The sequence below is a fragment of the Mesoplodon mirus genome, assembly GCF_964341445.2.
Source record: "Mesoplodon mirus genome assembly, chromosome: X".
NCBI classification, from domain to species: Eukaryota; Metazoa; Chordata; class Mammalia; order Artiodactyla; family Ziphiidae; genus Mesoplodon; species Mesoplodon mirus.
Genome location: NC_138981.1, coordinates 86,254,995 through 86,282,525, shown reverse-complemented (window position 1 = coordinate 86,282,525; position 27,531 = coordinate 86,254,995). Strand labels below are relative to the sequence as shown.

The window sequence follows — 27,531 nt, the reverse complement described above, 5'->3', positions numbered from 1 at the left end:
CAAAGCCCGTGGATCCTTTCTTGGAAAAACAACTGTAAATCCTTCTGGAATGCCATGATTGAAGCAAGCCTTGATAGGAGACGTGGTTGACAGTTACACAATTTAACCCCAGGTGATTTTGTTGATTCCAAGTGTTACTGTCTCCTGGACTGTGGGCCACATTTTCCTCTCCCTCCCACCTGCAAAGAAGATTTCTAAGTAGGGTGATTTTTTAAAATAAAAATTTATTAAAGAATGACAAAACATAATAATAAGCATAAATAGTAAAACAACGAACATAGAATTACCAAGAACCCAATCCCTATATAACACTATGTACATTCTTACTGTTAAACATGGTCTTATCCAGTGTGAACAGCAATTTATGCTTTACTTATTTTTGCTTGTCAAAAAATGAAGGATTTTCTTCTTTGCTTAATGAATAAATCTTTTGTTACTTTACCTAGGCTCTCCATTTGGGAAAGAAAATCTTGGAAGTATGCTAATCATAATTGAAATTGTATTATAATTGAAAGTCAGTTATGTTGTCATTAGCTTGCATTGTTCTGTTGGAAATAATTGTGAAAACTTGAACTCCATCTTAGGATGATTATTTAGTCAACAAGGACTCTTTATTGCCATTTTTATCAAGGGGGTTTATTAATGTCTAGTCTTAAAGATAATTTAAAATTTTGACAACACATTTTTTGGCTCGTACATACCTATTCATTAAGGAATCATTCACCTAATGACATCAGCAAAATGCCTTTTCTTTCTCCTATAGAAATGATTTTTATTTCTTCCATCTCCTGGCTCTGGGATGTCAGCAGTCACACTGAAACAGTAGAAGGAAAGAAGATCGGGGCCCTTAAAAGAGGAAAAGTAATCCACATTTCGTTGTGCCCAAAGACAATTCAAATCACTGGATTTACAAGGATTTTTTACTGAATCAACATTATAGCACCTATTTCTCTACCATTAAGTGAGCAAAAATGAATAAATGATTGTTTCTAATTATCCAGAAACCTACATGACTTGAAAGATTAGTAAAACCAATTTTTTCAGTCACTAGTTTGAACAAAATAAACATAGGTCATGAACTCATGGTAGCTAATTGTGTTTCATTTATTAACTGGACATCAGGAAAAAATACTAATGGATGTTTCCATGGGAATAGATTGGGATACCCCTGCTGTTACCAATTTCCCGGATTTCAGCTAATTTAAATTTAATAAGGCTTTAGGAACATGCACAATGGAACCTTGATGATATGGTTCCTACTAGACAACTGCTGACCAAATTATAATTTGATCTTCAGTGAGGTTGATTTGGAATCTTAGTGTTCTTGAAATTTATAATGAGTTCCTAAGGAGAAAGGCTGTACTATCGGTCTTAATGTCTAAATGTACTGACACTTCAAGATATGACTGCTGCTAAAATCAACATATCAAGGCCTAGAATGTTCATGGAAGTAGGCAGAAAAGGTAATGATAATAAGTCCTACACATAATCAACATCTAAGCCTGAACTGGGGATGAGCAAGATACCCAGAAAGCTCCTCAGCTGTTTTGAGCAAGTTTTTCTCCCTAGGTTGTAATATCAAGTATCTTATTCAGCAAATTTTTGTTGCAGTAAATGTTTACATATCAGAGTAGAAAATCCCTCAATTTTAATGTCTCTCATAAAGTTGATTATCTTTGCATTCTTTTGCTTCACAGGTAAGCAATATGCTATTACATCCTCTAAGCCTATGGCAGGCTTTTAATTCACTTGACCATTATCCTAACCCAGAGGCTAGGACTCTGAGAACATAAATAGGCTCAGGAGTAGTTCCAGTGGAACTTTACTAATTATTAAGGCACCTCTTAACCTCTTGAGGTTGGCCTGATGGAGAGAAATCATGTTTCTCCTTAATGCCACTATGAGAGAGAGAATACTAGGCTGGAAGAGCAATAGGTTAGAGCCAGTGGCACTGATTATGTTCACACCTATTTGAAAGGAAGCAGGCAGGCGCAGGCCTAATGGGCAATCTGACAGCTTATGCTCTACATTTGGTCCTCTTAAAATAAATGAGAAAAATGTAAAAGTTTTAGAGTTTCTATGTTTTAGTTTCCCAGAATAACTTTGGTTACTGGGTAGGGCTGTAGGTTAGTAATTATTTAGAAGGCAGGATGAAATGTATTTTGTTTGTTTGATTTCTGTTCAGTGTTTATTTCACCTTGAACATGTGAAAAATTAGTGGCTTTCTTAACTTTTAAGGTTGACTGCCCAGACTGAAGAGTTTTAAAACAGACAAGAAAATGTCAACAGTCTCTTGTGTTGTTGACACACTCAAACCAGTGATCATACATCATTTTTGTCTTAACTCTAAACTATGCGTGTGAAGAGACTTGGTACTGACCAAAAAATACATTTTGATATTTGGATTTTTCTAAACTAAATACACTGCTCTCCTAGGTAGGCTCTTTGCATCGTTGGCCTTCTGACCATTTTACAGCTCTAAGCACATGCTACTGTCTCCCAGTAGACTCAGAAGTTCTAGCAAGCTCTCAAAGGGCAAATATTATTCCTGTTGGAAGCAAACTAAGCAAAAACTAAGTTCCAGAAAACACTGTTTCTGAGAAATTCTCAAATATCATTAAGAAGAATAAATGGTTAACTTAAAAGGAAAAACAGAGCTATGGCAACATAATATTAAAGTACAATACTGCAGTAAGGGTAGAAAACACATGTAAGGTTTCACCCTTGGTGTTCAGCCTTTTAAAAGCAAAAAGGTCATGTATATCGATTTGCAGTATACTAAAATTGTGTTCAAAGTTTATTTCAAGTCACAGAAAACATACAAACTAAGACAACAGAATGAACTGATTTTGTTCTGAGAGAAGGTGATGGGAGTCCTCCACCTGGCACCAATTTGAGTCATTCAAGGGTTAGGATGCAGTATCCATCTTTTTGCAACATTTCAACAAAGTTATGGAATTAACTTCCAGATTTGTTGCCAGGTAGTTTTGAAAACCTGTAAGGAAAAGTAGGGAGAAAGCCATCAGAAGTGGAGACAAAGTTCTCTTCCCCAAACATCAGGAAAAAGAATTTAAAGGTGGGGGAGGGAGGCTACACATATGAGCATATCACCAGGGACAGATCCCTAAGGTGTCTGCCTCTTGCTTCCCCAAAGTAATCATCCCTTACAGTGGAGTTTCTCAACCTCAACACTACTGACGTTTAGGGCCAGAGAACTCTTTGTTATTGGGGGATATCCTGTGCATTACAGGATGTTTAGCAGTATCTCGGGTCTCCACCCACTGAAAGCCAGTAGCACACCATACCCCCTAAAGCTGTGATAACCAAAAATGTCTCCAGACATTTCCAAATGTCGTGTAGGGGGCAAAACTGCCTCTGGTTGAGAACCACTGACCTGATGGTAATGGTACATAAGCCTGTCAGTGACAGCAGAGCTGGATCACAATGAGCAAGGTATAGGACGGAGGGAGAGCCAACATCTCAGCTACAGTATGCACAAATACCAGCAAATACACATTAAAACCTTCCCTGCATAGAACTACATACACAGAACTGCACAGAACTACGTGTGCATACACACACACACACACACACACACACACATATTAATGCAGGTTTAGTAAAAATGGTAAAAGGTGAATAAGGTCTGTAGTCTAGTTAACGGTAAGGTACCAAAGTCAATTTCTTCCTTTTGCACTATAAACCAAAAAGGTATGTGTACAACAGCTTCCCAAGATGTTATCATTGCGGGAAGCTAGGGGAAGGGTACACGAGGCTCTTTGTCGTACTTTCCCAACTTCCTGTGAATTTTTAATTATTTCAAAATAAAAGATAAAACAAAAAACCGTGCCCTGTGGTTTATGTGCAAGGCTTTAAAATGAGATATCTTACAAGCAAGAATACACAATGAAAGAACTTTCAGAAACATTTTTACCTCTACTCTCCCAAAACATAATTTCCTCACATTGTAGGGGATGCCTTTTCTGGCATAAATAAATTAGAAAAAGTAAAAGAGAGGAATAATTTTTTTTTATATATCTATTCCTCTGAATATAACAGGTCTATACTTTTATAGGTCTATAATAGTCTATACTTTTACTGAAGAAAATAGAATGCCTTGGGTATCTGGACTAAAAGTGCTGGTCATACTGAAAGTCTACTCCATCCATCTACGACAGCTTCCCATTAAAGTTCAGTCATTTAAAGTCTAGATACAGATATAATGCGTATTTCCAGTTTGGATGTTTTAACAACATTACAAATATGGATTAAAATACAATATATTTAGTAAAGACTGCTAGTTAGTGTAAATGAGTTCACTGTCATATGATAATACATGGATGGGAATTATAATAAAGATGGAATAAAAAGCAGAAATTCAAAATGTGATATTCCAACTGATATTGGGACAATGTACATTTTAAACTGTTCTTAGAAAGCAGAATTGTTTATGAAATACAAGATGTTGGGGAAAAATTCTTTAAAAAGAAACACCAATACATGTAATCAAGTTAGGTCACATGACTATGTTCCTTTTTACCTGACTGATGAGCAAGAAAAATAAGGGCAGCAGTGTACAGCAACCTCTAAAATGTACAGGGACTGATGGCGATGGTGGACATTCACTACCTTAAATTATGTGCTGTAATAGTTTAACCTCAAAGTATTCAATGTAAAATAAATACTGGAAACTGAATGCTTATACGTCTTATTGAAATGGTTTGTATTTTCTTCATTTTGATGGGGAAATATTTTATTTTATTTATGCTATTTTATTTTGGAATAAAATAACAACTGATTCTGGAGGAATATACGATCAAACTATATTTAGGGGTTATATCTAGGGAATGAGACTGAGAGGGCAGAGATTTTACCCTGAACTTTCTACATTTCTGTATTTGATTAATTTGGTTAAATTGATCATATGTCACTTTTGTCATTAGGAAAGAAAGGTTAAATTAGATTACAATCCATTCAATAACTGAACAAATGCCTATTGCCTTCCCCTGTCATGATAGGGACTGAGCTACTGAAGGGTGAAGGGTCTAGCCAAGAGAAGTGAGGGCCTTGGAGAGTCTTGTTGGTTAAGCTTGAAAGTATATATCCCAAATGCACGAGAAGCTTGTCTGACTCAGGCAGGGTAAGTCTGCTCACCTTTTAAGGTGCTCCAGTAGATTTCTGTATTTGTTCCTTTAAGATCAGGATACTCTGCCTCTGCTCAGGAGGCAGCATGGCGATCTGGTCTGCAGTTAGTTGAAGAACCTGCATGATCAAAGCAGCCTGTGCAGAGGAAACAAAGGTAGTGAGTTTTAATGATGGCAGCTAAAAAAACACCACCAGCTTCTGTGCAAAAAGGAAGGATAGAGGAAGGATAGTTCGCACACAAAAAACAGCAGGCCAAGAAAAATAAAAACCAAATCAAACCAAAGAAAAAACCAAAACCACCTGGTGAGAAAAGGCACAATGAAAAACACAAGCACAGGGGCTTCCCTGGTGGCGCAGTGGCTGGGAGTCCGCCTGCCGATGCAGGGGACGTGGGTTGGTGGCCCGGTCCGGGGGCATCCTGCACGCCGCGGAGCGGCTGGGCCCGTGAGCCGTGGCCGCTGGGCCTGCGCGTCCGGGGCCTGTGCTCCGCGACGGGAGAGGCTGCGGCAGTGGGAGGCCCGCGTACCGCAAAAAAAAAAAAAAAAAAGAAAAAAGAAAGAAAAACACAAGTACAATGCCTAAGATCAGAAGACTCAAAACAGACACCTTCATGAACCCCAAATTCTTACAGACTAAGGTGACACCTGTGAGCCCTGGGAAGTCTACAGTTTTTAATCCTGCTTTAAAAGCTTCTCCTGGGACTTCCCTGGTGGCACAGTGGTTAAGAATCCGCCTGCCAATGCAGGGACCATGGGTTTGAGCCCTGGTCCAGGAAGATCCCACATGCTGCAGAGCAACTAAGCCCATGTGCCACAACTACTGAGTCTGTGCTCTAGAGCCCGTGAGCCACAACTACTGAGCCTGCGTGCCACAACTACTGAAGCCCACGCACCTAGAGCCCGTGCTCCGCAACAAGAGAAGCCACTGCTATGAGAAGCCCGCACACTGCAATGAGGAGTAGCCCTCGCTCGCGCAACTAGAGAAAGCCTGCGCACAGCAACGAAGTCCCAATGCAGCCAAAAATAAAATAAATTTAAAAAAAAGTTCCTCCTTTTCACAAGTTTTAGCCTTTCCATCAGATATGAGTTCCCTACAATGGTCAAATATAGAAACAGAAAGGTATGCTCATGGGGAATCTGCTATTGTTTTTAGGGATAAGGTAAAAAAGGGAGGAAGAAAGGGATTTGGATTTCTAGGTCAATCAGGGCTGCACACAAAAAATCTACTGGCAGATGAGTTGAAATGTAAGATAAGCTGCCATTCACATACATCCATTTAAGAATTTTAGGACCAAGCCCACAGAGTTTCAGGTAACAAGATCATGAAGAGTTCTAAGAGTAAAAACACCACTTCCAAAGGGACTCTGAAGACCTAGGACCTCCACATGGTGACTGTGAAAAGAGGACTCCAAAAGACTCGTGCATATGGAGGCAGCTGGACAGCATTACTTACCTTCTCATGGTCCTGCGGAGTGACTTGGTTCTGGCCAGGACTAAAGCCACCAGGCTGGCCTCCACCCTGAATGCTCGCTCCTTGCATGCCCGCTCCCTGCATGACTGGGACCTATGTGCACAGAGAGAGATGAGGAGAGATTTTCGGTACTTCTCATTTAGGTAACCAGAAGCCAGTAATAACAGCAATGTGAAAAAATATCTGATTGTGGATATGAGTTTAAAAAGCAAATTAATGACTCTGAAGATCATCTCCTACTCTTAACATCAGCAGAAGGCAGGGTTTAGCCAGAGATCAACTAGCAAGTTGACAAATTTCTTACAATAGCTCCAGCATCATCAACAAGTATCACACGGCACAAGTGGATACCATCGAATCAAGCAAAATTCAGCCACATAAGCACAGGGGAAACTGGGAGCATTCTAGAAACTAGCACTCAGTGGAAACAGAAACGAAAGCCGACAGATTCTAGAATAACGTATGCTGGTCCACTGGGGAAGCTACATTCACAGGGATACCGCCTACCTCTAGTTCAATCAGATACAGGCCCTATCCCACAAGTAAGGCAGAGATGATCATAATGGCAGAGGCAGAAAGGAGATAGGAAGGCCTCCAGGGAAAGGACTACTATTAGCCCAACATTTGCTTTTTATAACTTTCCTCAGAGAATATGCAGCAGTTGCTTTCTGTTAAATACAGACCAAGAAACACGACTGACCTGAGTTAACAAAGTGCAGTTATATCACGCTTACTGGTACTTAAGACCTTTGATGGGTTCAATGTTTTGGAAGACAACCAGAACACAAGGAAAAGGCCTCAGAGCACCTAGAATAACTGTTAAAAGGTCCCTATGCTGGATTTATGTTCACACTCAGGCATTCACCCAGAGCTTAGGTGGTACTCTTATTAAATACAAATTGTTAACAAACATGTTACCTGCTTCCCCAGCAGACGAGAAGCAGCAAAGCATGAAAGAAATGTGGATGAACCATTAGGAGCAGATATCATGACAGCAATGTGAAGAGCCAGGTGACAACCTGACAGTGAAGGATACCAGAAACCAAAACAGGAGATGCTATGCTTTCTATTATAGCCTATACAATAATGGGTACATTTAATGATGACCTTGAGCAATCAAAAATGATCAAAATAATTTTTTGTATCCTGTTTAAGAAGAGAAGGAAGCATAGTATACTTTATAAATGATTTTTCATTAAAATAGTTTAAAAACTTGGTTGAATAATTCTATTATCTGGAACATTCATTTGGATGCATTAACTAATTTCCCAAAGACACCAGAGACATGAAGCATTAGTACAGCTTTGTACAGATTGCTAGAATATTATCACTTTCTGTTCTTTATCAATACTGAATCCGGAGACCAGTCTGAACCTTAATGAGCTGTTACAGACCTGAAAACTCTATGAGAACAAATTTTTTGAAGCTTCAGTAAATACTAATTTGAGGTACTATAATGTGATCTAACCATTTAATAATGGCCATTTAAAGTTTCCAGAAGAGCCTGTTCTAGGCTCTCAAGTAATAATACAGCTGACCACATAACCAGGTTTGCTAAGACAGTCCCGGTTTAAGCTTCTGCCCCACAGTAATTTCTAACAGCACTCTCAAATGTGTCCCTGTTTGGATAGTAAGTTATATAATCACCCTAGTAATAAGCCTTTTACCAACAAGTTTCCAACTAGGTGGACTGAAGTTAATTTTAGAATTTGATTTAAAATTATGAGTTAAGGACATATTGTTAGGTTAAAAAACAAGGTGCAGAACAGTGAAAGGAGGAAAAAGTAAGAATACATGTATATTCATATTTTCAAAAATAAGAATATATATTCTTATTTGCTAGAAAGATACATTATAATAAAAGTGATTATCTATAGGAGATGGGGGTCACAAGGGAGACAGGTACGAGGAGGAAGTGAGGTTCTTACTGTATATCTTTTATACGAGTGAATGTATTTTAGACATTTATTTATACGTAAACATATTAAACATTTTTTTAAAAGTTTGAATATAAAGTTTTTATTTTCTCTACCTCAGATCTAATTGGCTTTATAGAATCTACTAATGAAAACTATAATAAACGTAATATTAGAGTAATGAGTTCGAGTACTAGCAGGTAAAGGAACAAGAAATTATTGATAAATGGTCTTCCAACCATTATTTTCGACATCTTTCTCCAAAGAATTATTGACAGAACTATATAAGGACATCACGCAGTTATTTATCTCCCCAGTAGAATATAAGCTCCATGGAGGCAGGACTTCGTTTTGTTCACACTGCTATATCCCCAGTACCTATAGCTCTGTCTGGTACATAGTAGGTGCTCAATAAATATTTGTTGAATGACTGACTGAAAGCATAAAACCCATTTTTATTATGAGGCTACTGACCATAGAGGGTATGATAAAAATCAAAGCCCACAAACACATTTTTTAAAAGTGAAACTTGAAAAACAATAGAAAACAGTTTTTTTCTACACATACCAGAAAGCAACATATTCATATTTCATATTAGAGAGGAGGGATAGACATACATATACAACGTGCAGATAACAAGACAGAGTAGCATAGCGGAAAAAACAGTGGGTTCTATTCCTTGCTCTGCCACTTTTTAGTTGTGTGAATTTGGATAAGTCACCTGAATTCTTGGGTCTCAGTTTCCAAACCTATAAAATGAGAGAACTGGGTGACTGACATGTTCCATTCCAGCTCTGACAATACAGTTCTCTCTCTTGTGCATACACACACACACAAGGGGAAGTAAGGCACAGAAGCATATGGAAGAGAGAAGAGATAAAGAAGTACATAGAGGAAGGAGGAAGTCACATTGAGGAAAAATGAGGTTGGAAGGGCTAGAGTGAAACGAAGGTGTTAGCGGAAAAACAAAACAAAACAGACCAAACTCAGAGGGAAGATACACATGTACTACCTCCCCACAACCAACTGGAGGGTAAAAAGGATGGAGATAAGAACACATAGACAATCATAGACCACCATTACACATAGCTGGAGAAAGCCAAATAAAGAGAAAGAAAAGATAAGAATTTAGTTGCACAGCTTTTAAGACAAGCATTAGTAAATTGCCTTTCAACTCCACTGTTCACTTTAGGCTATGTGATGAAAGTAAATTAAAATAGATTTCTGCAAACCTAAGATCAGCTAAATGACCACTAATAGCTCTTCATATGCTCTAATGCAATGGTTCTTAGGGTTATACATTAGAATCATTTGGGGGAGATTTTTCAAATTATCCATGCCTAGATTCTAATCAGGGATTCTGCTCTGAATGGAATTTGAAATTGTGGGACAAGGTTACACTTTTGGACTATAATCCTGGTAGTCAGAAAACCACCACACTAAGGAACACAGAAACTAAAGGAAGGGAGATTCTAATCTTCCCCAAAAAGCTGAGAAAACAATCCAAATCAGAAAGCAGTAATAATCAGCCTCAATTATCAATTCCTGAATAGATCAAGATTTCACATACAAGTGAGAAGTGAGTGTTACATATACCTGTCTGGATCCCTGGGGGCCAACTGTCCCCATGTTAATTGGACTGGGACCCTGGATTCCACTAGGTATAGGGCCTCTAGGGCCTGGGACTGGGCCCCTTGTATCCATGCTTCTGGCATCCATTCCTCTGACTTCCATTGCACGGGCCTCCATCGCACGGGCCTCCATCGCACGAGCCTCCATTGCACGGGCCTCCATCGCACGGGCTTCCAATCCTCTAGCATCTAATCCTCTTGCCTCCATGGCTCGTGCCTCCATCCCTCGTGCATCTATGCCTCGGGGATCTCTTCCACCTATAAAAAGTTGCAAGAAAACCATTGGGTAGCTACCCACCTTTACTGCAATAATAACCAACAATCAAATAAACACTCTGTATCCCAGATTGGAGCCTAAGACAGCACGTTCAACATGAGCCCACAACTACCAGTCAGCCTTGTGACGTGGTTTCCCCTCACCTCTGCCATCCAGTGGTGGACCCCTCTGATCTAGCATGGGTCCTCTTGGCTCTGCCATTAGAGGTCTGGGCTCAGCTAATGGGCCTCCTCGTATCTCATGTGGGGGTGGGCCACGGCTGTCATGGCCAGGGACATGGTGCATGGGCGGACCCTGATGGGGTGGTCCCAGGTAACCTCTAGAGATGGAGAAAAAAATGTTGTATTTTAAAACAGAACAAAACAATAAGAAAAAAGTGTCAACCAGAAGATCAGTAAAATTAGATAAAGAGCTGATGTAAACATCAGTCTACAAATGCTAAGAGAATAACACAAAACAGGTCAAAGGAAAGCTATCGAGATGTAAATCCATGTATTCTAGAATTTTGTATTTGGTCAGGGCACTCAAACTAAGGAGGAATGAATGGATATCCATTATATATAATGAATATGCAGTAGGGTGCTTAAGAACATGGGTTACTGTATTGGTTCAAATCTAGGCTCTATCATTTATTAGCTGTGTGATCTTGGGCACATTTGCTTAACTTTTATAAGCCTCAGTTTCTTCATCTGTAACATGGGACTGATATTAGTATCAATCTCACAGGGCTGTTGTGTGGATTTAGTGAGATGATCTCTGTAAAGTACTCAGAGAAGATTGAGAGGCATAATCCCCACTAATACCAATTATTATTATTATTGCTATTATTAGTATTACTACTAACAATAAGCAATATAAGTTTTTCCTGTTTAGATATGTGTGCTAGAATTTCCAGTTTCTGAGGATGGAGTAGCAATGGTTAGTTCCAAATGACATACTCAACTACATAGTTCTGCCCAGGAAGTACTTCATCTTGGACAGTGGCCATGAATATTTATTTATCTTTTGAAGTAAGCAAACAGGCACAACTGGTATGAAAAGTCTCTGTTCTCAAGGCAAGGGGAAATTCTGATTCCTTCAATCTTTTCCTTCTGTGTCAGTGCTTACCTAGGCTCTACCTCTCCAGTTACAGAAAGTAAAGTGCCTCCGCGTGGGTCATTTGGAGCGTCTCCCAACAGACCTCGAGGAGTTGGGACGTTGGCAGGCAAGGGCCCACGCTGCATAGCTGCTCTGGGGTCTTGCATTGGCACTGACAAGGAAACAAACGGGGAGATACTGCTGTGAAGGACATGTAAGGCAAGAAGAAATGACTCTATATACCACTGACAACATAGTTCAGACCCCTTAGAGTGGGTGAAACCTCACCACAACAGACTTCTCTTGCAGCTCAAGAACAGAAGCAGGGTGTAGGCAGAATCTGTTCCATGTCAGAGGTATGGATGGAATTAGGTAAAGAACAAACTGGAGAGCAACCTGCCAAGGCCTAGCACTGCAACCTGAAGAAACTTAGGCTCCTGGTTTTGCTTATAATCAGTCTTAGTTCAAGGACCAGAGTCACAAAAGAGAGGAAGGGCCTTGGCATATGTGAACACTGCCATGGCTCTGCAAGAACCTGCTGTTTCCTTACAGACTGCTATTCCATCCAAGCCTCCTGACACCAGTAGGGAAGGAGTACAACCTCAGACAGATGCCCATATCATCCATGTTCTCTGCCCCGTGTGAAGAGGTCAATCTTAGGCTTGTGGCCCCAAAAGGAAAAAATGAAAAAACAAAAACCCAAAACACTACCCTTTTGGGTTCCGAACGTGAGGATGACTGCCAAGCAGCCCTTGACCTCTCAACGTCCCACCCTGAACACCACAAGCAAAAGGAAACCCGCAGATACAATGGGTACCTTGAACTCGCTCAATTGATGCAGGCCCGGTGGGTCCCACGGGCGAGTGCTGTAGGGTTCCTAGGTGAGCAGTAAGTTCAAAAGGAGAAAGAACAGACACTTAAAATAGCTTGCACACACACGCAGAGGCACACAGACACTGGAGATTTACACATATAAGTTAAAGAGCCAAGAGTTCATTAGCTTGCCCTGGGCTACAAAATCTTCCTAAACTATGAGCTTCTTTGGGATCTGAAACTGTTCTGCTTTGATGAGATTGCTTCCTAAGGTAAAACCTGTGGGCCACTGATTTTATTTGGGCAGGAATAACCAGCCACTTTCAATTTACACCTCTCCTACTGGGATTCCCCTTAAATCTTATAATAGTATGAAAAAGAGAAACAAAATATAAAAAGGATGCTTCTGAAACTCCAGTTAGGCAAAGAAGGTAAACATATTTTCATAAGCAAAAAATGAAAGAAATTGTACTGAATCTGGAAGGCAAGATTTATTCTGGAAAAGCCCATTAACAGAAGTGGCACAGTATTCTTTTTGTCATAATTTAAAGCACAAAAATTTCTGCTATCAAATGGGGAAATGCAGTGAATGAACTTTAGACAAAGAAAGAGAATATTACTCCTCAAGAAGTACTCTGCCACTGTAAGTTTTTGATAAACAAACATCATGACATCAGCAAATAAAGACTAATAAGATGACAAGGGTGCCAACACTAAACAAAGGTGGCAGAAGGCGAGAAGAAGTCTCTTCTTAAACATCTCATTGTCTCTTTTCAACATTACAAATGTGTAAAAGAAGCATGGATTGCAGGAAAAGAATGACAAACTGGGTACAAATGAAAGATTCTTGCTTCCTCTGCTGGGTACTAAAGGAAAAGTATAAAAGAAAAGTCTCATTTTGTCTCTTCATGAAGACATCCTTGAAATACCTTCAAAACTCAAGTCATTTCCCTTTGTTAACTTTTGACCAGAAAGGTGAAGATAACTGTATCAAGGAAGATGTCTTGTGGAAGTGTGTATTAAACAAAGTTTGATTTATTGATGGCTGGGGGAGAGGTAGAGGTATGACTGAAACTTCTAATTCCTTCACACTACTGCAAAAATACTTTGGGGCACATACAAGATCTACTGATAGCAGCCGAGGGGGGTGGGGCACAACAGCATAACAGCATGGTCTGCTCAGATGAGGTGTCTGGACAAAGAGCTTGTTCCACTGTTAATTGCCTGACAATATTATTAGCTCAGTCACTTTAGCAACCAATATCAGTATACAAACCATAGACAAGGAGTACAGTGCATAGGCCTATATCTTAGTATTTTGCTTTAAAAAAAAAATGGGTTTTGGGGAATTCCCTGGCGGTCCAGTGGTTAGGACTCAGCACTTTCACTGCCGTGGCCCAGGTTCAATCCCTGGTTGGGGGACTAAGATCCTGCAAGCCACATGGTGTGGCCCAAAAAAATGAATTAAAAAAAATTTTAATGGGTTTTACTTATAGATCATATGCTAATAAGAAGTAACTTAAGCTTCCCTACACTTGTCCAAAGCAGTTCTTTCTCATCACAAGGACACAATGAATAAGAACAGAAGACATTGGAAGGAAACAGAAGCAGTGTGATTGACAGAAAGAGGACAGATTTCAGAGTCAGAGACTTTGGAATCTTAGCTCTGCCACTTATTAGCTGGAAAAGAAGACAGATGCACCAAGCCCAGGCCACATTACTCAGATACCAGCATTTACTTACCATGTCCCCTTGAGGAAGTAACTCAGAACTCTGAGCTTCCAGCTCTTCACCTGAAAACTGAGGTGCTGCCACCTAACTCACAAGGTTGTTTATGACAATTAAAGTGCATGGCCTATAGGATGCGCTCAGTTTTATCGTTAGTTCCTTCAGTTTTCTCACTCTCTCTCTTCCTGATGTTGGTTTCAACCGAATCACTGCATTTTCTTTTCTTCAAACTCCAGTAACATAGAGAAATAACGTGGACATTTTGGAGCGGCTGCCACTGTGGTATCCAGTGTTACTGCTACAGTATAACATACACTTACCAAGCAGGCTTCACAGACCTTTGACCCCCTCCCAGTTTTCTCTGGGGTTTAAATTTAGTCTTCCACATACCCAGTCACATATTACATGGTCATAATTACAATTCCTTACTCAGATCCCCATAGAGGGAGTGAGAACATGTAAGTAGAGGCATTAAACTATCAGGAAAAGGCAACATAAATTAAATAGAAACAAAGGATCCATTTGCTTCATCATCAATTCTTGTAGAGCTGGGCTCTGAATCACTAGATAGAAGTCGAGACAGTGCTGCCCAACAGAATTTTCTGCAATGATGGAAGTGTTCTATATCTGCAATATCCAGTATGGTATCCACTAGCCACATGCGGCTACTGAGCAGTCAGAATGTGGCTACTGTGAATAAGGAACTGAGTTTTACATTTTACCTAATTTCAATTTAATTCAATTTAATTAATTTAATATTTGAATAGCCACATGTGGTTAGTGGCTGCCATATCAGATAGTGCAGATATAGAACATTTCCATGTCTAGTCCACATTAATCGGACATTAATATTTATTTACCTTGTCCCCGCTCCATGGACACTGGTCCACTTCCTGGCATTCCAACCTGGGCCTGCATTCCTCCTAGAAGATAAAGGGCAGAAAAAAAAAAAACCAGAATAGGACAGTAGGGAAAAATCGGGACAGTGGCTGAGTTAACAAATTTCCTTTCTGCCCCACAAGCAGAAACCTATAAAGGAAGATCATAACTACCACTAAACAATGCAGTTATACAGAAGATGGAGTTTGTTACTGTACTTTAGCCTTTGGTGACAGAAAAGTGAGTTAAAGAAGAATTCATAACCTCACTGGTTACCAAAACCTTGGCAGGGAGTTCTGTAATACAGAACAACGGCACTTACCCACGTACCTCCTCCCACAGGAGGTACTGTTCCCAGTGTACTTTGTAAATGGGTGGGTATACTGTTGCAGTTGTGACAAAGATTTGTGGGGGCACGCCTGTCATTTTATGAGAAGCCAACAGGATACTAGATGTCCTGCAACGTATGAGACAGTTCCGCAAAATCAAGGATTACCCTGTCTTGCAAAACTTTCAAACGTCTTGCTAAACATTCACACAAATGAAAACCTTTTTATAGTCATCTGAACTTAAATCTTGTCTGTTTTATTTGTAAACAAAGCACTTCTTTGCCCAGTTTTTACACACACACACACACACACACACACACACACAGTGAATTTTCCAAGAATGCAATTACTGAGTAAATTATGGGTATTGTATCTTGTTTTGTGTTGTAGTTGTTCAGGCAGGGACGAAAATGAGTCCAACACACGAGATGTATGCATTAAAGCACAGTGGTAGAGGGCTGCTGCTCGCTCAGGCAAAACAGCAAAGCCCTCAGTCCACTATAGCGTATTTATTTAAGTTTTATCCAAAACAAAAAGGTTCTTTTTAGCACAGGCTGTGTCGTCCTTGAACATCTAAGCAATGCACCTCCTTACTTTCTTATGTTCCCGATTATACCAAGGACATGCGTGGATCAGTGCCCAGAGCGATCAGTACTGCTTGCAGTCCTGAAGCATTCTCACGCACCCAGCTTGTCAGGTGAGCCGACTCTTGGGTCACGTCTTTTCCCATGTCCTCAGTTACCCTGCTACAGTTTTGTTAAGAACTTTACCAAGAGTTTTCATTTTCACCATTCAGAAAATCACATCATCAATGTCAACAGTCCTTGTGGTATCTGAATTGCCAAAACAACACACCTGGGTCTGTCTTTTACTTTTATAGTATTGGTGCAAGCATCTAACTGCTATTTATTGTTTTCTAGTGTAGTTGTGCTTGAATACTTGCGTATTTATAATATTCTTTTACTATAAATTAATTTCCTTTTACTTCTCCTTTATATTACAGTTAGGGTAACTATACTGATTTTTTTTGGAAGCCATGTTAAGTATGCTATGTCACCTGTGCATTTCATTTCGGGATAGTAAAGGGTCACTGCAAGGTATGTTACAAAAAGGCGCCACCGGGTCTAATAGTGTTGAGAATGACAGGTCTACTCTAACCAGCAGGGCTATGATTGCTATACAAAGACTAAACATGTACCATATGTCCTTGTCTGGTCCTTCCCACGTAGCAATAATTCTGTTTTCCTCAAAGGAACAATACATGCTGCGAGTAGGGAGAAAAGACAAACTGAACTGTTTGCAGTTCCTTAATACTCACCTAAAATATCCAAGTACAATACATGTCACATTCTCATATCCCATTTAACATGCCAGGCACCAAAGAGCCATGAATTAAGAACCTGAGTCTGTGCTAGCCCTACCAATGCTACTAAGTAATTGTCATTTTGAACAACTGATTTGATAAAATTAACATACCCTCAGGCTTCCTCATCTGTAAAGTGAACGAGTTTATCTGAACACTGTTTTCTCAGAATGTGGTTCTCCAGACCAGCAGCGTCAGCATCACCAGAGACTTGTCAGAACTGCAAAGCTCAGAGCCCTACCTCAGACCTGCTGAAATGGAAAGTCTGGGTGTGGAGACCAGCAATTTGTGTTTTAATAAGCCCTTCAGGTGATGTTAATGCACACTAACATTTGAGGTCTAAATGATTTCAAAGCTCTCTTCTAGCCATAACATTCTATGATTTATTCAGACCACTCATCAAAACAATACAAAAATTTAGAATCTGAGGAAAGCAATGGCAGAAGGCAATATGGGTAATTTATCATACTACACTATCACATAATGGCACTTTTATCTATATGGACTAGCTTCCCAGAAGTGGAATTGGTGGGTCAAAGTGTATATGAATTTTTAATGTGAGACTACTTTCTTAAAAGGCTTAAAAAGTTCACATTTCCACCAGCAATGTATACTACCACTCTCCCCACCAAAATTAAGTGTCATCTCTGAAACTTTTGCTAGTATGATGGGTTTAAGTAAAGTGAAATCTCGTTATTTAATTTGAAATCCCCTGAATATAAATGAATGTCTTTGTTGCCACTTGGATTTGCTCTTCTATGATGTGCTCTTCTATGAAGTGCCTACTCATTTTCTTTGCCTACTTTTATACTAGTTTGTTCCCCCTTCTCATCAACTGCCAAAGAGCTTCATACAGGGTATCTCAAAAATTGTAGTGAAGTTTTAAGTTTCAATAACTTCAGAACTATAAATGCTATAAATGCATAAAAAATATCACTTGAAAATTCAATTATTTAAATTCCTTTTACACTTACTTTCAACTTTTATATTTATTAATTCCCTCTTCTTGGTACCTCGGTTTTTTTAAAAATTATTTTTCTAATACTTTAGAACTAGCAGAGTTCCTTTATTCTTTAATAAGGCACTTAAGGGTATTCATTTTCGTTTAAGTACTGCTTTCACTATTTCCTGCACTTTTTTGTATGAAGTGTACTACTTTTTGTTGTCTTTTAGATAATTTATAAATTTCTTTTTATTTCCTCTTTAATTCAAGGATTACCAAGAATATGTTCCTTAACTTTACAAGTAAAGGTTTTTTCCAGTCACCTTTTAATTATTTATTTCTAACTTTATTGGCTTATAATCAGAGAATGCAGCCTGTAAAATCTCTCTTTTTTTTTTTTCTGTACGCGGGCCTCTCACCGTTGTGGCCTCTCCCATTGCGGAGCGCAGGCTCTGGACGCGCAGGCTCAGCGGCCATGGCTCACAGGCCTAGCCGCTCCGCGGCATGTGGGATCTTCCCAGACCGGAGCACGAACCCGTGTCCCCTGCATTGGCAGGCAGACTCTTAACCACTGCGCCACCAGGGAAGCCCCAAATCTCTACATTTTAAAATTTGTTTTTATTTTATGGCTAAGTACATGGTCATTTTTTTAATGGGGGGGAGTATATTCTCCAATCAAAAGATATAAGACTCCCTTTCCATATTAAATCAAACTTATTGATTCCATTATTTTATTTCTCAACATCCTTACTTATTTTTTGTCTACAGGTGACAGTGATCCACACTGTATGTTAACAGTTTGTGACTGTTAACTACAGAAATGGAGAGTAGACACTTTTATAGCAACTTGACATTGCTGTGGCATCCAAGTGCATGACATGTACTTGTCTCACTGAACAGGGTATAGACCAGTTTGGGTGTTTTTCAACTCATGTAATGAGCTGCATATGTCATGGGTTGCACACTTGTCATGTGTAGTAGGACCACATTACAACTTGTGATATTTTAAGGTAAGCTAGGTACCTATAACACAAAAAAATGTATAAAACACAGAATCTATTTCTTTCAATGAAAGATAATTTAAGTTTAATGGTAACTCTATAGGATAAGTGAAAATCGTGAGTTTGTTGAAATTTATTTGAAAATCCCTTCTCCCATTCCCTGTCAACTTAGCTCTTTAAACCTATTTCTCTATAAACCAGAACAATTTAAGGCCAAATTATTGCCTATTAGTTGTGTTGTAGTCAATCTAACCCAGATTAGATAAATTAACAAGAAGTGAGTTTGCTGTGTAAAAAACTTTAAATACTGATACACATCATATGTTCATACTGGTGTTTTATATGGGGAATCACCTATTTCACCCATAACTTTTAAAGTTATGATTGTTAAATGACAAAAAGCTACAAGCGTAATATTAATTCCTATATACACAATTTTAGTGAACATATTAGTTTTTAGAATTCTTTTTTCCTTTTGTTGTTTGGTCTAATTATATTTCATGAAATCCAATGTTATGTTTGTTACATATAATAACAAATGTAACCAGGCATTTTGCTTCTGGTTTTTTTTCTGCATGTACTTTTTAACTTAATCTGACAGTCTGGCTTTTAGTAGGAGAATTCAGTCCATTCACATTTAGCAGAATAATGACTATATGAGATTTTATTCCTTCTATCTTAACTCTATGTTTATTATTACTTACTTCACAATGTCATTTCCTTTTCTCTATATTTGCTGGCTTGGTCTAGTTTCCATTCATTCTATTTTTCCCCTTGTTAACTTGGAATTTTACTGTACTTTTTCAATTTACTGTTCTTTCCTCTGCTCTCATAATCAGACATATAGGATGTGTATATAAGAAATCAACTACTTCTTCCACCTAGGATATATACTGCCTAGCTATACATTAGTTTAATATCAAGATCTCATTGCCACGTAATAATTTGGTTACACTATGCCATTTGCTATAACAAAACTCTAGCAAAATACCAAAATGGTGAAAATTCTAAACAAAAACTTACCTCCAGGAGCTAAGGAACCAGGCCCAGGTCCTGTTACAGTGGCTGGTATCTGCCCTGGTGCTGCAACTCCAGCCTGCAGAGAAGCTTGCATCAGAGGAGGTGCGCCATTGACATGCATTCCACTCTGACCAAGAGAAAAACCAGAGTATGTATATGCCTCTGTGAAGACTCAACACACAAAGTCTATGACCTAAAAGAACTCTTCAAATTGACACCCCCAAATATTCTACCAAATACCCTTTTCTGACAGCACGTCTCATGCAGCATTAGATTTATAACACACTTTGAACAGAAGCTGCAATACATGCAATGAGCCTGGTTACACAGAACACGATTACGACAGACCATATTATAAAAGCAGAGATTGACAAGTCTTATCTGTGTGGTGAGGCCATATATAGCACCTATTTGTTGACTTAGAGACGAGGGCCTGGCAGTAAAAGTTTTTTTAAAAAGTGTCTTGAACGCAAGAAGAAATGAGGACTCTAAAAAAAAAAAAAAAAGAAACCAGAACTGCTGGTAGTCTACATTTTTTCTTTGACCAATCTTTTCTCATCACTGTCCTCAGAAATAATTCTAGTTGGGAGGGGGATGTAAAATTTTTCTAATGCTACATTAAAGCTCCTGGAGGAAAAGGGAATGTTATGTTTTCATTTGTGTGTATTCCCAAAAGAACTGAGCAGTCCCTTGGAATAGAAAAATAAAAACTAAGATATATATAAATATTTTAAAAATCAGGTATCTTCTCAGAGAACACAAACAAAACTCTAGAATAGAAAATAGGAAACTGTATAGTGAAGTGGTTAAGAGAAAACAGGTTATGATTTCTTCAGACAGAACCAGGTTCAGATCCTGGATTTGCCACTTAGATTGTTATTTTTGGAGCAGTTAACCTCTCTGGACCTTTATTTATTTCCTTTCTATTTCTGAAAAAGTATTTATTGAATCAGAGCAGGGGATGGTAAACTATGACCCATGGGCCAAATCTGGCTCACTGCTTGGTTTCATAAATAGTTTCACTGGAACACAATCATGCACATTTGTTTATGTACTGTCTGTGGTTCATTTCACACTCCAATGGCAGAGTTGAGTAGTTAAGACAAATTCCATGGCCTGCAAAGCCAAAAAATATTTACTATTTGGCCATTTAGAAGATGTTTGCTGACAACTTTTGTATGAGCCGTCCAAATTGCTTACCTCTGCCCATCTAACAGGTGAAAAATGATAGCTTATTGTACTTCATTCACATTTATCTTATTTTGAGGTTGAATACTTTTCATATATTTAATATATATTTGTATTTCCATTCTTATGAACTGTTCATGTCCATTGCATAGTTTTCTACTGGGTTATTGGTAATTTTCTTACTAATTTATAGGAGGTGTTTTTTAATATAAAAAATTTCAGACATATAAGTTGTATAGAGAATAAAATAACCACACAGCTTAGGAAACAAATCACATATATAGTTGAAATCTCCTGTATGGTCTTCCCCATTGCATCCTGTATCCCCTTCTTAGACAACCACTTAAGAATTCTTATAGATGTTTCGAAATTTTATGTAAACCATTACATACTAAACGTATTCTTTGCAACTCACTCAACATGTTCTTGGGATATATACAGACACATACATCCTGTATTTTGGAAATATTTCCACATTCACTTATTTTCACTTCTGTATGGCATTGTGCTTTTGAGTTACCTGTGTTGACACCGTGTATCCTAGTTCATCTTAACTGCTATATGAAACTACATTTTTGAAAGTCATTCACGGTGACACATGTAGTTTAACTGTTGTAGAGTATTTCATTGGATAAATATACCACATTTTCTCCATTCTTCCATTGCTGTACATTTAGGATGTTTCCAATTTTTCACTATTAAAATGTGGCAATAAACATTCTTGAATATGACTAACGGCCCTTAGGTAATCAGCCTGCTGTCCATCACGTGTGTGGCAAATACTTTTTCCCAACTTGTCATTTGTCTTTGGTGTTTATTTCTTTTTCTCTGTTCAGAAATTTTTCAGTTTTCAAATATACCAATTTTTCATGGCTTCAGGGTTTTGTGTTGCACTTGGAAAATAAGCTTTACTTTTTTTATCAGTAAGAATGGAGATAAGAAGAGCACTGACCTCATACAACCGCTCTAAGTATTAAATGAGATAATGCACATGGAATAACAAAGTGCCAACCACAGTGCCACACATGCACATACACACAAAATCAGCTTTAAAAAAAGGGCATAAAGGAAGGATCTCTGTTTTACAAACTTGGCACTAAATCTGTATTCATTCAGATGTCATGTACTCTGCAACCCTGTTAACTGCTTTTATGCCTGGAAACTGAAATTATCATCTCTGGCTGCTCACCATTCTTCTTCCACTATATCCTCCTAAACTGAAAATGACATTTTCAAGGCAGTTAAAAAATGTTAAGAGATAAAGTCCTACCAAAGACTGGGCCTGAGGGGCCTGAGGATTCTGCTGGTTCATCGACACATTGGATCCTGAGCCAGGTCCGGCGCTGTGGACTGCCTGAGGGTTGCCCGCAATCAGTGTTGGGATATTTGTCTGGCGATGCAGAATTTTCTAAAAAGTGAAAAGACAAGTCTATGAGCTGTCTGTTTCTACCCCACTCAAGGTTTACCCTAGCATTTCCATAAAAGAACCAGAAGCACTCACCAAGGCAATTTCTGGATCCACAATTCTCATCACTACCTGGGCTTGTAGCAAAGCATAAGCCAGTTGAGGGTTCTGAAGCAACATGTTCCGTGCTTCCTGAGGACTATTCTGGACACAGAGCTGTGAAGATAAACAGATTCATCAACAGGTTCAAAACTTATTACTCAGAAATTGACAGTGATTTAGAGCTATTCCCATCTGAGAAATGTAATATTCAAGAGGCTTTTAAAGCTATTATCAGTTTTTACATAGCACACAAAATCTTGGTCATGGCAGGCAAGAGAAGGAAGAGGCATTTCAAATACCATAATACCACCATTTAGGAAAAAAGCCACATTTTAACATCTACATTTGATATCTATGGGCCACAAAAACCCTGCCAGATTGTGTAGGTGTGTTTGTATACAAAAAATGGAAAGCTCTTTGTACGAAATATAGAATACACTGTGCACATATGGAATACTGAAGGTGCAAGAAATGTTGGTCAACAGGCACACTTTCTATTGGAGCTCAGGAAACCATTTCCATTAACTCAATGTTAATTTCCATTAACATCAATGACTCCTTGAAGAGTTGATATGCTATGATTTTCCATAACCTAATGCCTCCTCTTACTTTCATTTGTTTCATCAGCTCAAACATCTGCTCTGGTGGAAGACTGGCAACTGCTTTGCTAATGGACTCAGGGGCATCCTCAGGACTGATCGTCTCTCCATAAGGTGACTCAATGACAGGGGCACCAGTGCCAAGGCCTGATTGGGAAAAAAGTACAAAAACATTAAGGAGGCAAATTAAAGAGCTAAATCATTTCAAGTATCTACTTTCCAGGGTTGCTCTAAGGACCTGTTGATAACTTTAAATTTTCTGGAGCTTAGAAATAAGTGACTTGCAGGACTTCCCTGGTGGCGCAGTGGTTAAGAATCCGCCTGCCAATGCAGGAGACATGGGTTCAATCCCTGGTCTGGGAAGATCCCACATGCCACAGAGCAGCTAAGCCCGTGTGCCACAACTACTGAGCCCACGTGCCACAACTACCGAAGCCCATGTGCCTAGAGCCTGTGCTCCACAACAAGAGAAGCCACCACAATGAGGAGCCTGTGCACTGCAACAAAGAGTAGCCCCCGCTCAATGCAACTGGAGAAAGCCCATGCGCAGCAATGAAGACCCAAAGCAACTAAAGATAAATAAATATTTTAAAAAAGAAAAGAAAAGAAATAAGTGACTTGCAAGTCTTTTATTTCTGTGGAGGAAAGTGACAAAGTATATTTTCTACTCTCAAAGGAAAGCTGAGACCAGGATTGTATAGGTAAACAATGTTAACATAAATTAGGGACTAGGGATATCCATTTCCTTTCACAAGTCATTTCAGAAGCAAAAGTTTCAAATAGAAAAAAATTCTAATTTCAAAATGGAATTTCTGGATTTATTACCTCATGAAAAAAGCCATGAGAATGCCTCGGTATCCCCATCAGTTACACATCTGGCAACATAATTACAGGAGTGGCAAACACTAACATAGTTAACATAACTAATGACGTGGTAAACCTGTAATTCATCTTCAACTGTAAATCAACTCCTTGGCAATCGAAGGACTTAAGTCAACTTTACCTTATTTCTCAAAGATACACACTTCCCTAATACAGGCACCTCAGGTGGGTCAGGTAAAGAAGCTGTGTGGCTGATAACCATTTCAGCAGATGCTAAAACATATCATTAAGTGGAAAATCTTCATTGTTACATCTTTACTAACTCACGTTGCACACAGCTGGGGTTTATACTCACTCTTCAGCTCTTCTTTGTTCTTTTCGCTGGCAGCATTGTCCACTCGAAGTGCTCTCCCACTGAATTCGCGCCCATTTAGGTTTCGCATGGCACTAAGTGCTGTCTCCTGGTCTTGGTATTCACAGAAGCCATAACCTTTTGGCTTTCCTGTCTCCCTATCATATACCAACCTGAAGAGCAGAACCAAGTGTCAGGCACAAATGTTACTTACACACAGGGTTCCCACTAACATTGCCAAGTTCTAATTTGATCTACCGTAAGACAAATAACCTTACCACTCTGTCTCACTGAAATACTTTTTACACATCTTTTTAAGTGAAAAAATGTATCTTTTAGTAAAAATGAATGTGAATTGTATGGTATGTGAATTACATCTCAATAAAGCTGTTACAAACAAACAAGAAGAATGCATGTGAAAACTCACCTGTAAAAGGCTTGTCATTATTACTAAGGGCCAAATTTGTGGTGATTTTAAAGAAACTTCCACCAAGTGGTAAAAGGGGCTCTCACCTGAAACTAACAACAGGTCCAACCTCAGAAAAGATGTCCTTTAATTGCTCTTCAGTAGCCTCATATGGAATGTTCCCCACTAAGGAAGAAAATAGATAACATATCAAAATTCTGAGTTTGTAACCTAGATCTTTAGTGAGAAAGTATCTACATATATCACTGAAAATGTAACAACTTAGCACAGGGAGATCAGCTAGGTGGTTTGTGACCGCCTAGAGGGCTGGGATAGGGAGGATGGGAGGCAGGGAGACATGAGAGGGAAGAGATATGGGAACATATGTATATGTATAACTGATTCACTTTGTTATAAAGCAGAAACTAACACGCCATTGTAAAGCAATAAAGATGTTTAAAAAAAATAAAATGTAACAACTGGTTCAAATACACTGTTTCTCCAATCCTGGTTCCACCGTACTCCCTTAGACAAGATTTCAATCCTGTCTGCTGACTTTATTTACAAGAGAAATAAACCACTTAGACTAAACACAAAAGGTGTAGGCACTCCTAAGTATCAGTTTTCAGACTTAACTGACATGTGTTAGATTTTCCTTAACTATGGTGAAAATAAATACTTAGGCATTAGTATTTACCTGAAGGTGTTTAAGTCTTATCAATAACTACTAAAAATGTCAATATTATAATTTTTAAAGCCGGCTCATATGTCCGTATTTCTACATATACACGCACTCAAAGGAGAATGACCATGAATGTACTGGAGGATGTTTAAAAATTGTCAATCAACTATACTTCCGTAAAAAAAAAAATTATTCTGAACTGTTTTGTCATGTTCCTTCCAAAAGATGCTTTAAAATCACCACACATAATTTAAAATAAACAACTTATTTTGGCTTTAAAGATTACTCAGAATAGACTCCACCCTCTTTAAAATTTCTTCGATGAAGTCTTAGTCGTTCATTCATTCATTTATTTACAATCCACCTTAAGACGCCGGGTAGTCGCTACCACTAACGACGAACTAAAATGTAACGGGTAAAAAGCAGAGGATGAAAGCCCTTATGAGAGGGTGGGAAGTGGACACAAGGATGTATACCCTCAGCACACAACCTGTATTCTGGGACAGGGGGTGAGAAGTAGTACGGGACAGTTGTCATGAGCCCTCGCTTCTGGATAATAATTGAAGCTCATGAAACGAGAAACGCATATAAGCTGAACGCTGGTTTAACTTCATCAGCCACATCGTGAAAAGGCTGCGAAACCTCGGGGGAAGGGGAGCATCACTTTGCCCACGAGTCCACCAGGCTGGCCGCCCTATGGGATAGGCAGGTCGAGCTGCAAGCCCGACCCATAACCAGCTCCCGCGGCGATCTGTGAGGTGCAGGGGGGCATTCCTCGCCGATCCCTGTCTTTTTCTGTCCCTCCCCGATGCTTGGCTCCACCGAATTCCTCTCACCGAACACCGAACGTAGAGAACGATCCACCGCAGGGTCTCTCACAGTCAAACCCGCCATCGCTCTCTTCCAGCGGCTTCCGGTGCGCCAGAGCACACTTCCGTACGGCGCGTGAGCCCAGCGCCGAACAAGCTTCCGTACGGCGCGTGAGCCGGAAACTCCTGGGCCAGAGGGACGCAGGGTCCCTCCCCCGGCGTTATTCCGTCACAGCCGGCACTTGTTACATCCACGAGAGTGCTGCTCCCCCCGCTTCCTCCGCGCTGGGCTCCCGCCTGAGAATAACTTGGTTCTGAGCTGGAGCTCGGCTGATTTGAAGGCTTTTAGTATGCAGAATTCCGTATTACTCATTTTATTCTTAGGCTAACGCAAGTAATTGTCGCACAATAATGAGGCGGCGGCGGCTTTACCATGGTAACAGGGAAGTCATATGATAAACAACCGTGGCATTTTCATTTTAGTTCCGCCCTGTTGCGGGAGGGAAACGCTTGGCCCCGCCCCAGCGGCGTGCGTTTTATTTTTTTGCAAAAGCTGTGAACTTTCGGGGTGACATGAGGAAAGACAGTCGCGGCAGCCTAGAGAATGGGGGCGCTCAACGTCAAGGCGCCTACATAGCTGAGGAGATGGGAGGTAAACGCAGAAGAGACCCCTACCTGCTCTCGTGCAGCCTATGGGCTCCAAGTGTTTCGTGTTGGTGAGGGGGCGGGGCGGCGGAGGATGTTGGCATGGCAGGCTATCAGAAAACTTCGGAACGGAAAATATCTTTGACTGGTTGTACGCAGGAAGCAGCTAAGACGTGATTTTAACTCGGGTTGCTTTGGCTCTAGAGGCTGCATGTTTAAGTGCTGTATCTATTGCCTACCAGTATAACTCAGAATTTTTAATGGCGTAACTTTTTTTTTAAACCATTTTTGGAAAAGAACTTAGAGCGTAGGGCCTGGTGATGGTGGATCACTGTCTCATAATAATGAACCACCGGAGAATAGGTTGAGGCGCTTAGCCAGGGCTTGTTCTGCCATCAGCCATTTGTGGAGAATGGACTGTTGGTTCTATCACTTCATCAACCACCCCTACTGGTTATAAAAGAAGACTTGTGTACAAGGGGTATTTCCTAAGCTTTTGTTTTTATATTTGTGTTTCAGTTATAGACCATGTGCCTGTGACCCCATGCCTCATTGCTGTTGTCCATGAGGGTCTTTTCCCTTCATTGCTACGCTCCCAGAGTGACACATTTCTTTTGCCTCCAGGTTGTAGCAAAATGAAGACAGAAGGTGTTGTCTGATGCTGTTGTAGGTATTATGACTGAACCTCAGTTAACACAAGGAAATAGGTACTGTATGAAGAGGTAGGGGAAAAACTAGGAAAGATGCATTTCTACACAAATGGGACTAAGTGTTATTTGGGGGCTTTGAGCAGAAGAGAAAGGGTATGTAGTGGAGAATCAAAGAATTTGGGAAACCACAGGCAAGATTTGTGGGGCATTGGCAGAAAGTTTTGTGGTAAAGTCCTGAGTTCTTATCCAGTTTTGTTAATGGCACTAAGAATATTGGAT

General features: G+C 39.6%; 1 protein-coding gene across 5 annotated transcripts; it reads right to left on the bottom strand.

The window, feature by feature from the left end:
- Positions 1 to 204: 204 nt before the first annotated feature.
- On the bottom strand, positions 205 to 26,080 carry CSTF2 (cleavage stimulation factor subunit 2). 5 transcript variants are annotated; one of them, XM_082609570.1, is made up of 16 exons: positions 25,985 to 26,080; positions 24,574 to 24,652; positions 24,064 to 24,233; positions 22,897 to 23,033; positions 22,282 to 22,401; positions 22,051 to 22,188; positions 19,596 to 19,719; positions 16,464 to 16,529; positions 14,918 to 14,980; positions 12,334 to 12,393; positions 11,547 to 11,688; positions 10,583 to 10,758; positions 10,128 to 10,420; positions 6,598 to 6,708; positions 5,155 to 5,280; positions 205 to 2,995 (listed from the first exon to the last, which is right to left on the bottom strand). In XM_082609570.1, the coding sequence occupies exons 1-15, from the start codon at positions 26,040 to 26,042 to the stop codon at positions 5,158 to 5,160; spliced, it is 1,860 nt and encodes a 619-aa protein (XP_082465696.1). In that variant the 5' UTR covers positions 26,043 to 26,080; the 3' UTR covers positions 205 to 2,995; positions 5,155 to 5,157. The 5 variants fall into 5 exon arrangements, with proteins under 5 accessions (XP_082465696.1, XP_082465697.1, XP_082465698.1 ...); XM_082609571.1 differs by lacking the exon at positions 12,334 to 12,393; XM_082609572.1 differs by lacking the exon at positions 16,464 to 16,529.
- Positions 26,081 to 27,531: the final 1,451 nt, after the last annotated feature.

Bases quoted from the DNA above. Each gene is read 5' to 3' on its own strand.
- CSTF2 (XM_082609570.1), bottom strand. From the start codon at position 26,042: ATGGCGGGTTTGACTGTGAGAGACCCTGCGGTGGATCGTTCTCTACGT. The intron at 22,402-22,896 runs GTAAGAGGAGGC...TTATCTTCACAG, and splicing joins AGCTGATGAAACAAATGAAA to CTCTGTGTCCAGAATAGTCC. The intron at 16,530-19,595 runs GTAAGTTTTTGT...CCCTACTCGCAG, and splicing joins TGGTTCCTTAGCTCCTGGAG to CATGTATTGTTCCTTTGAGG.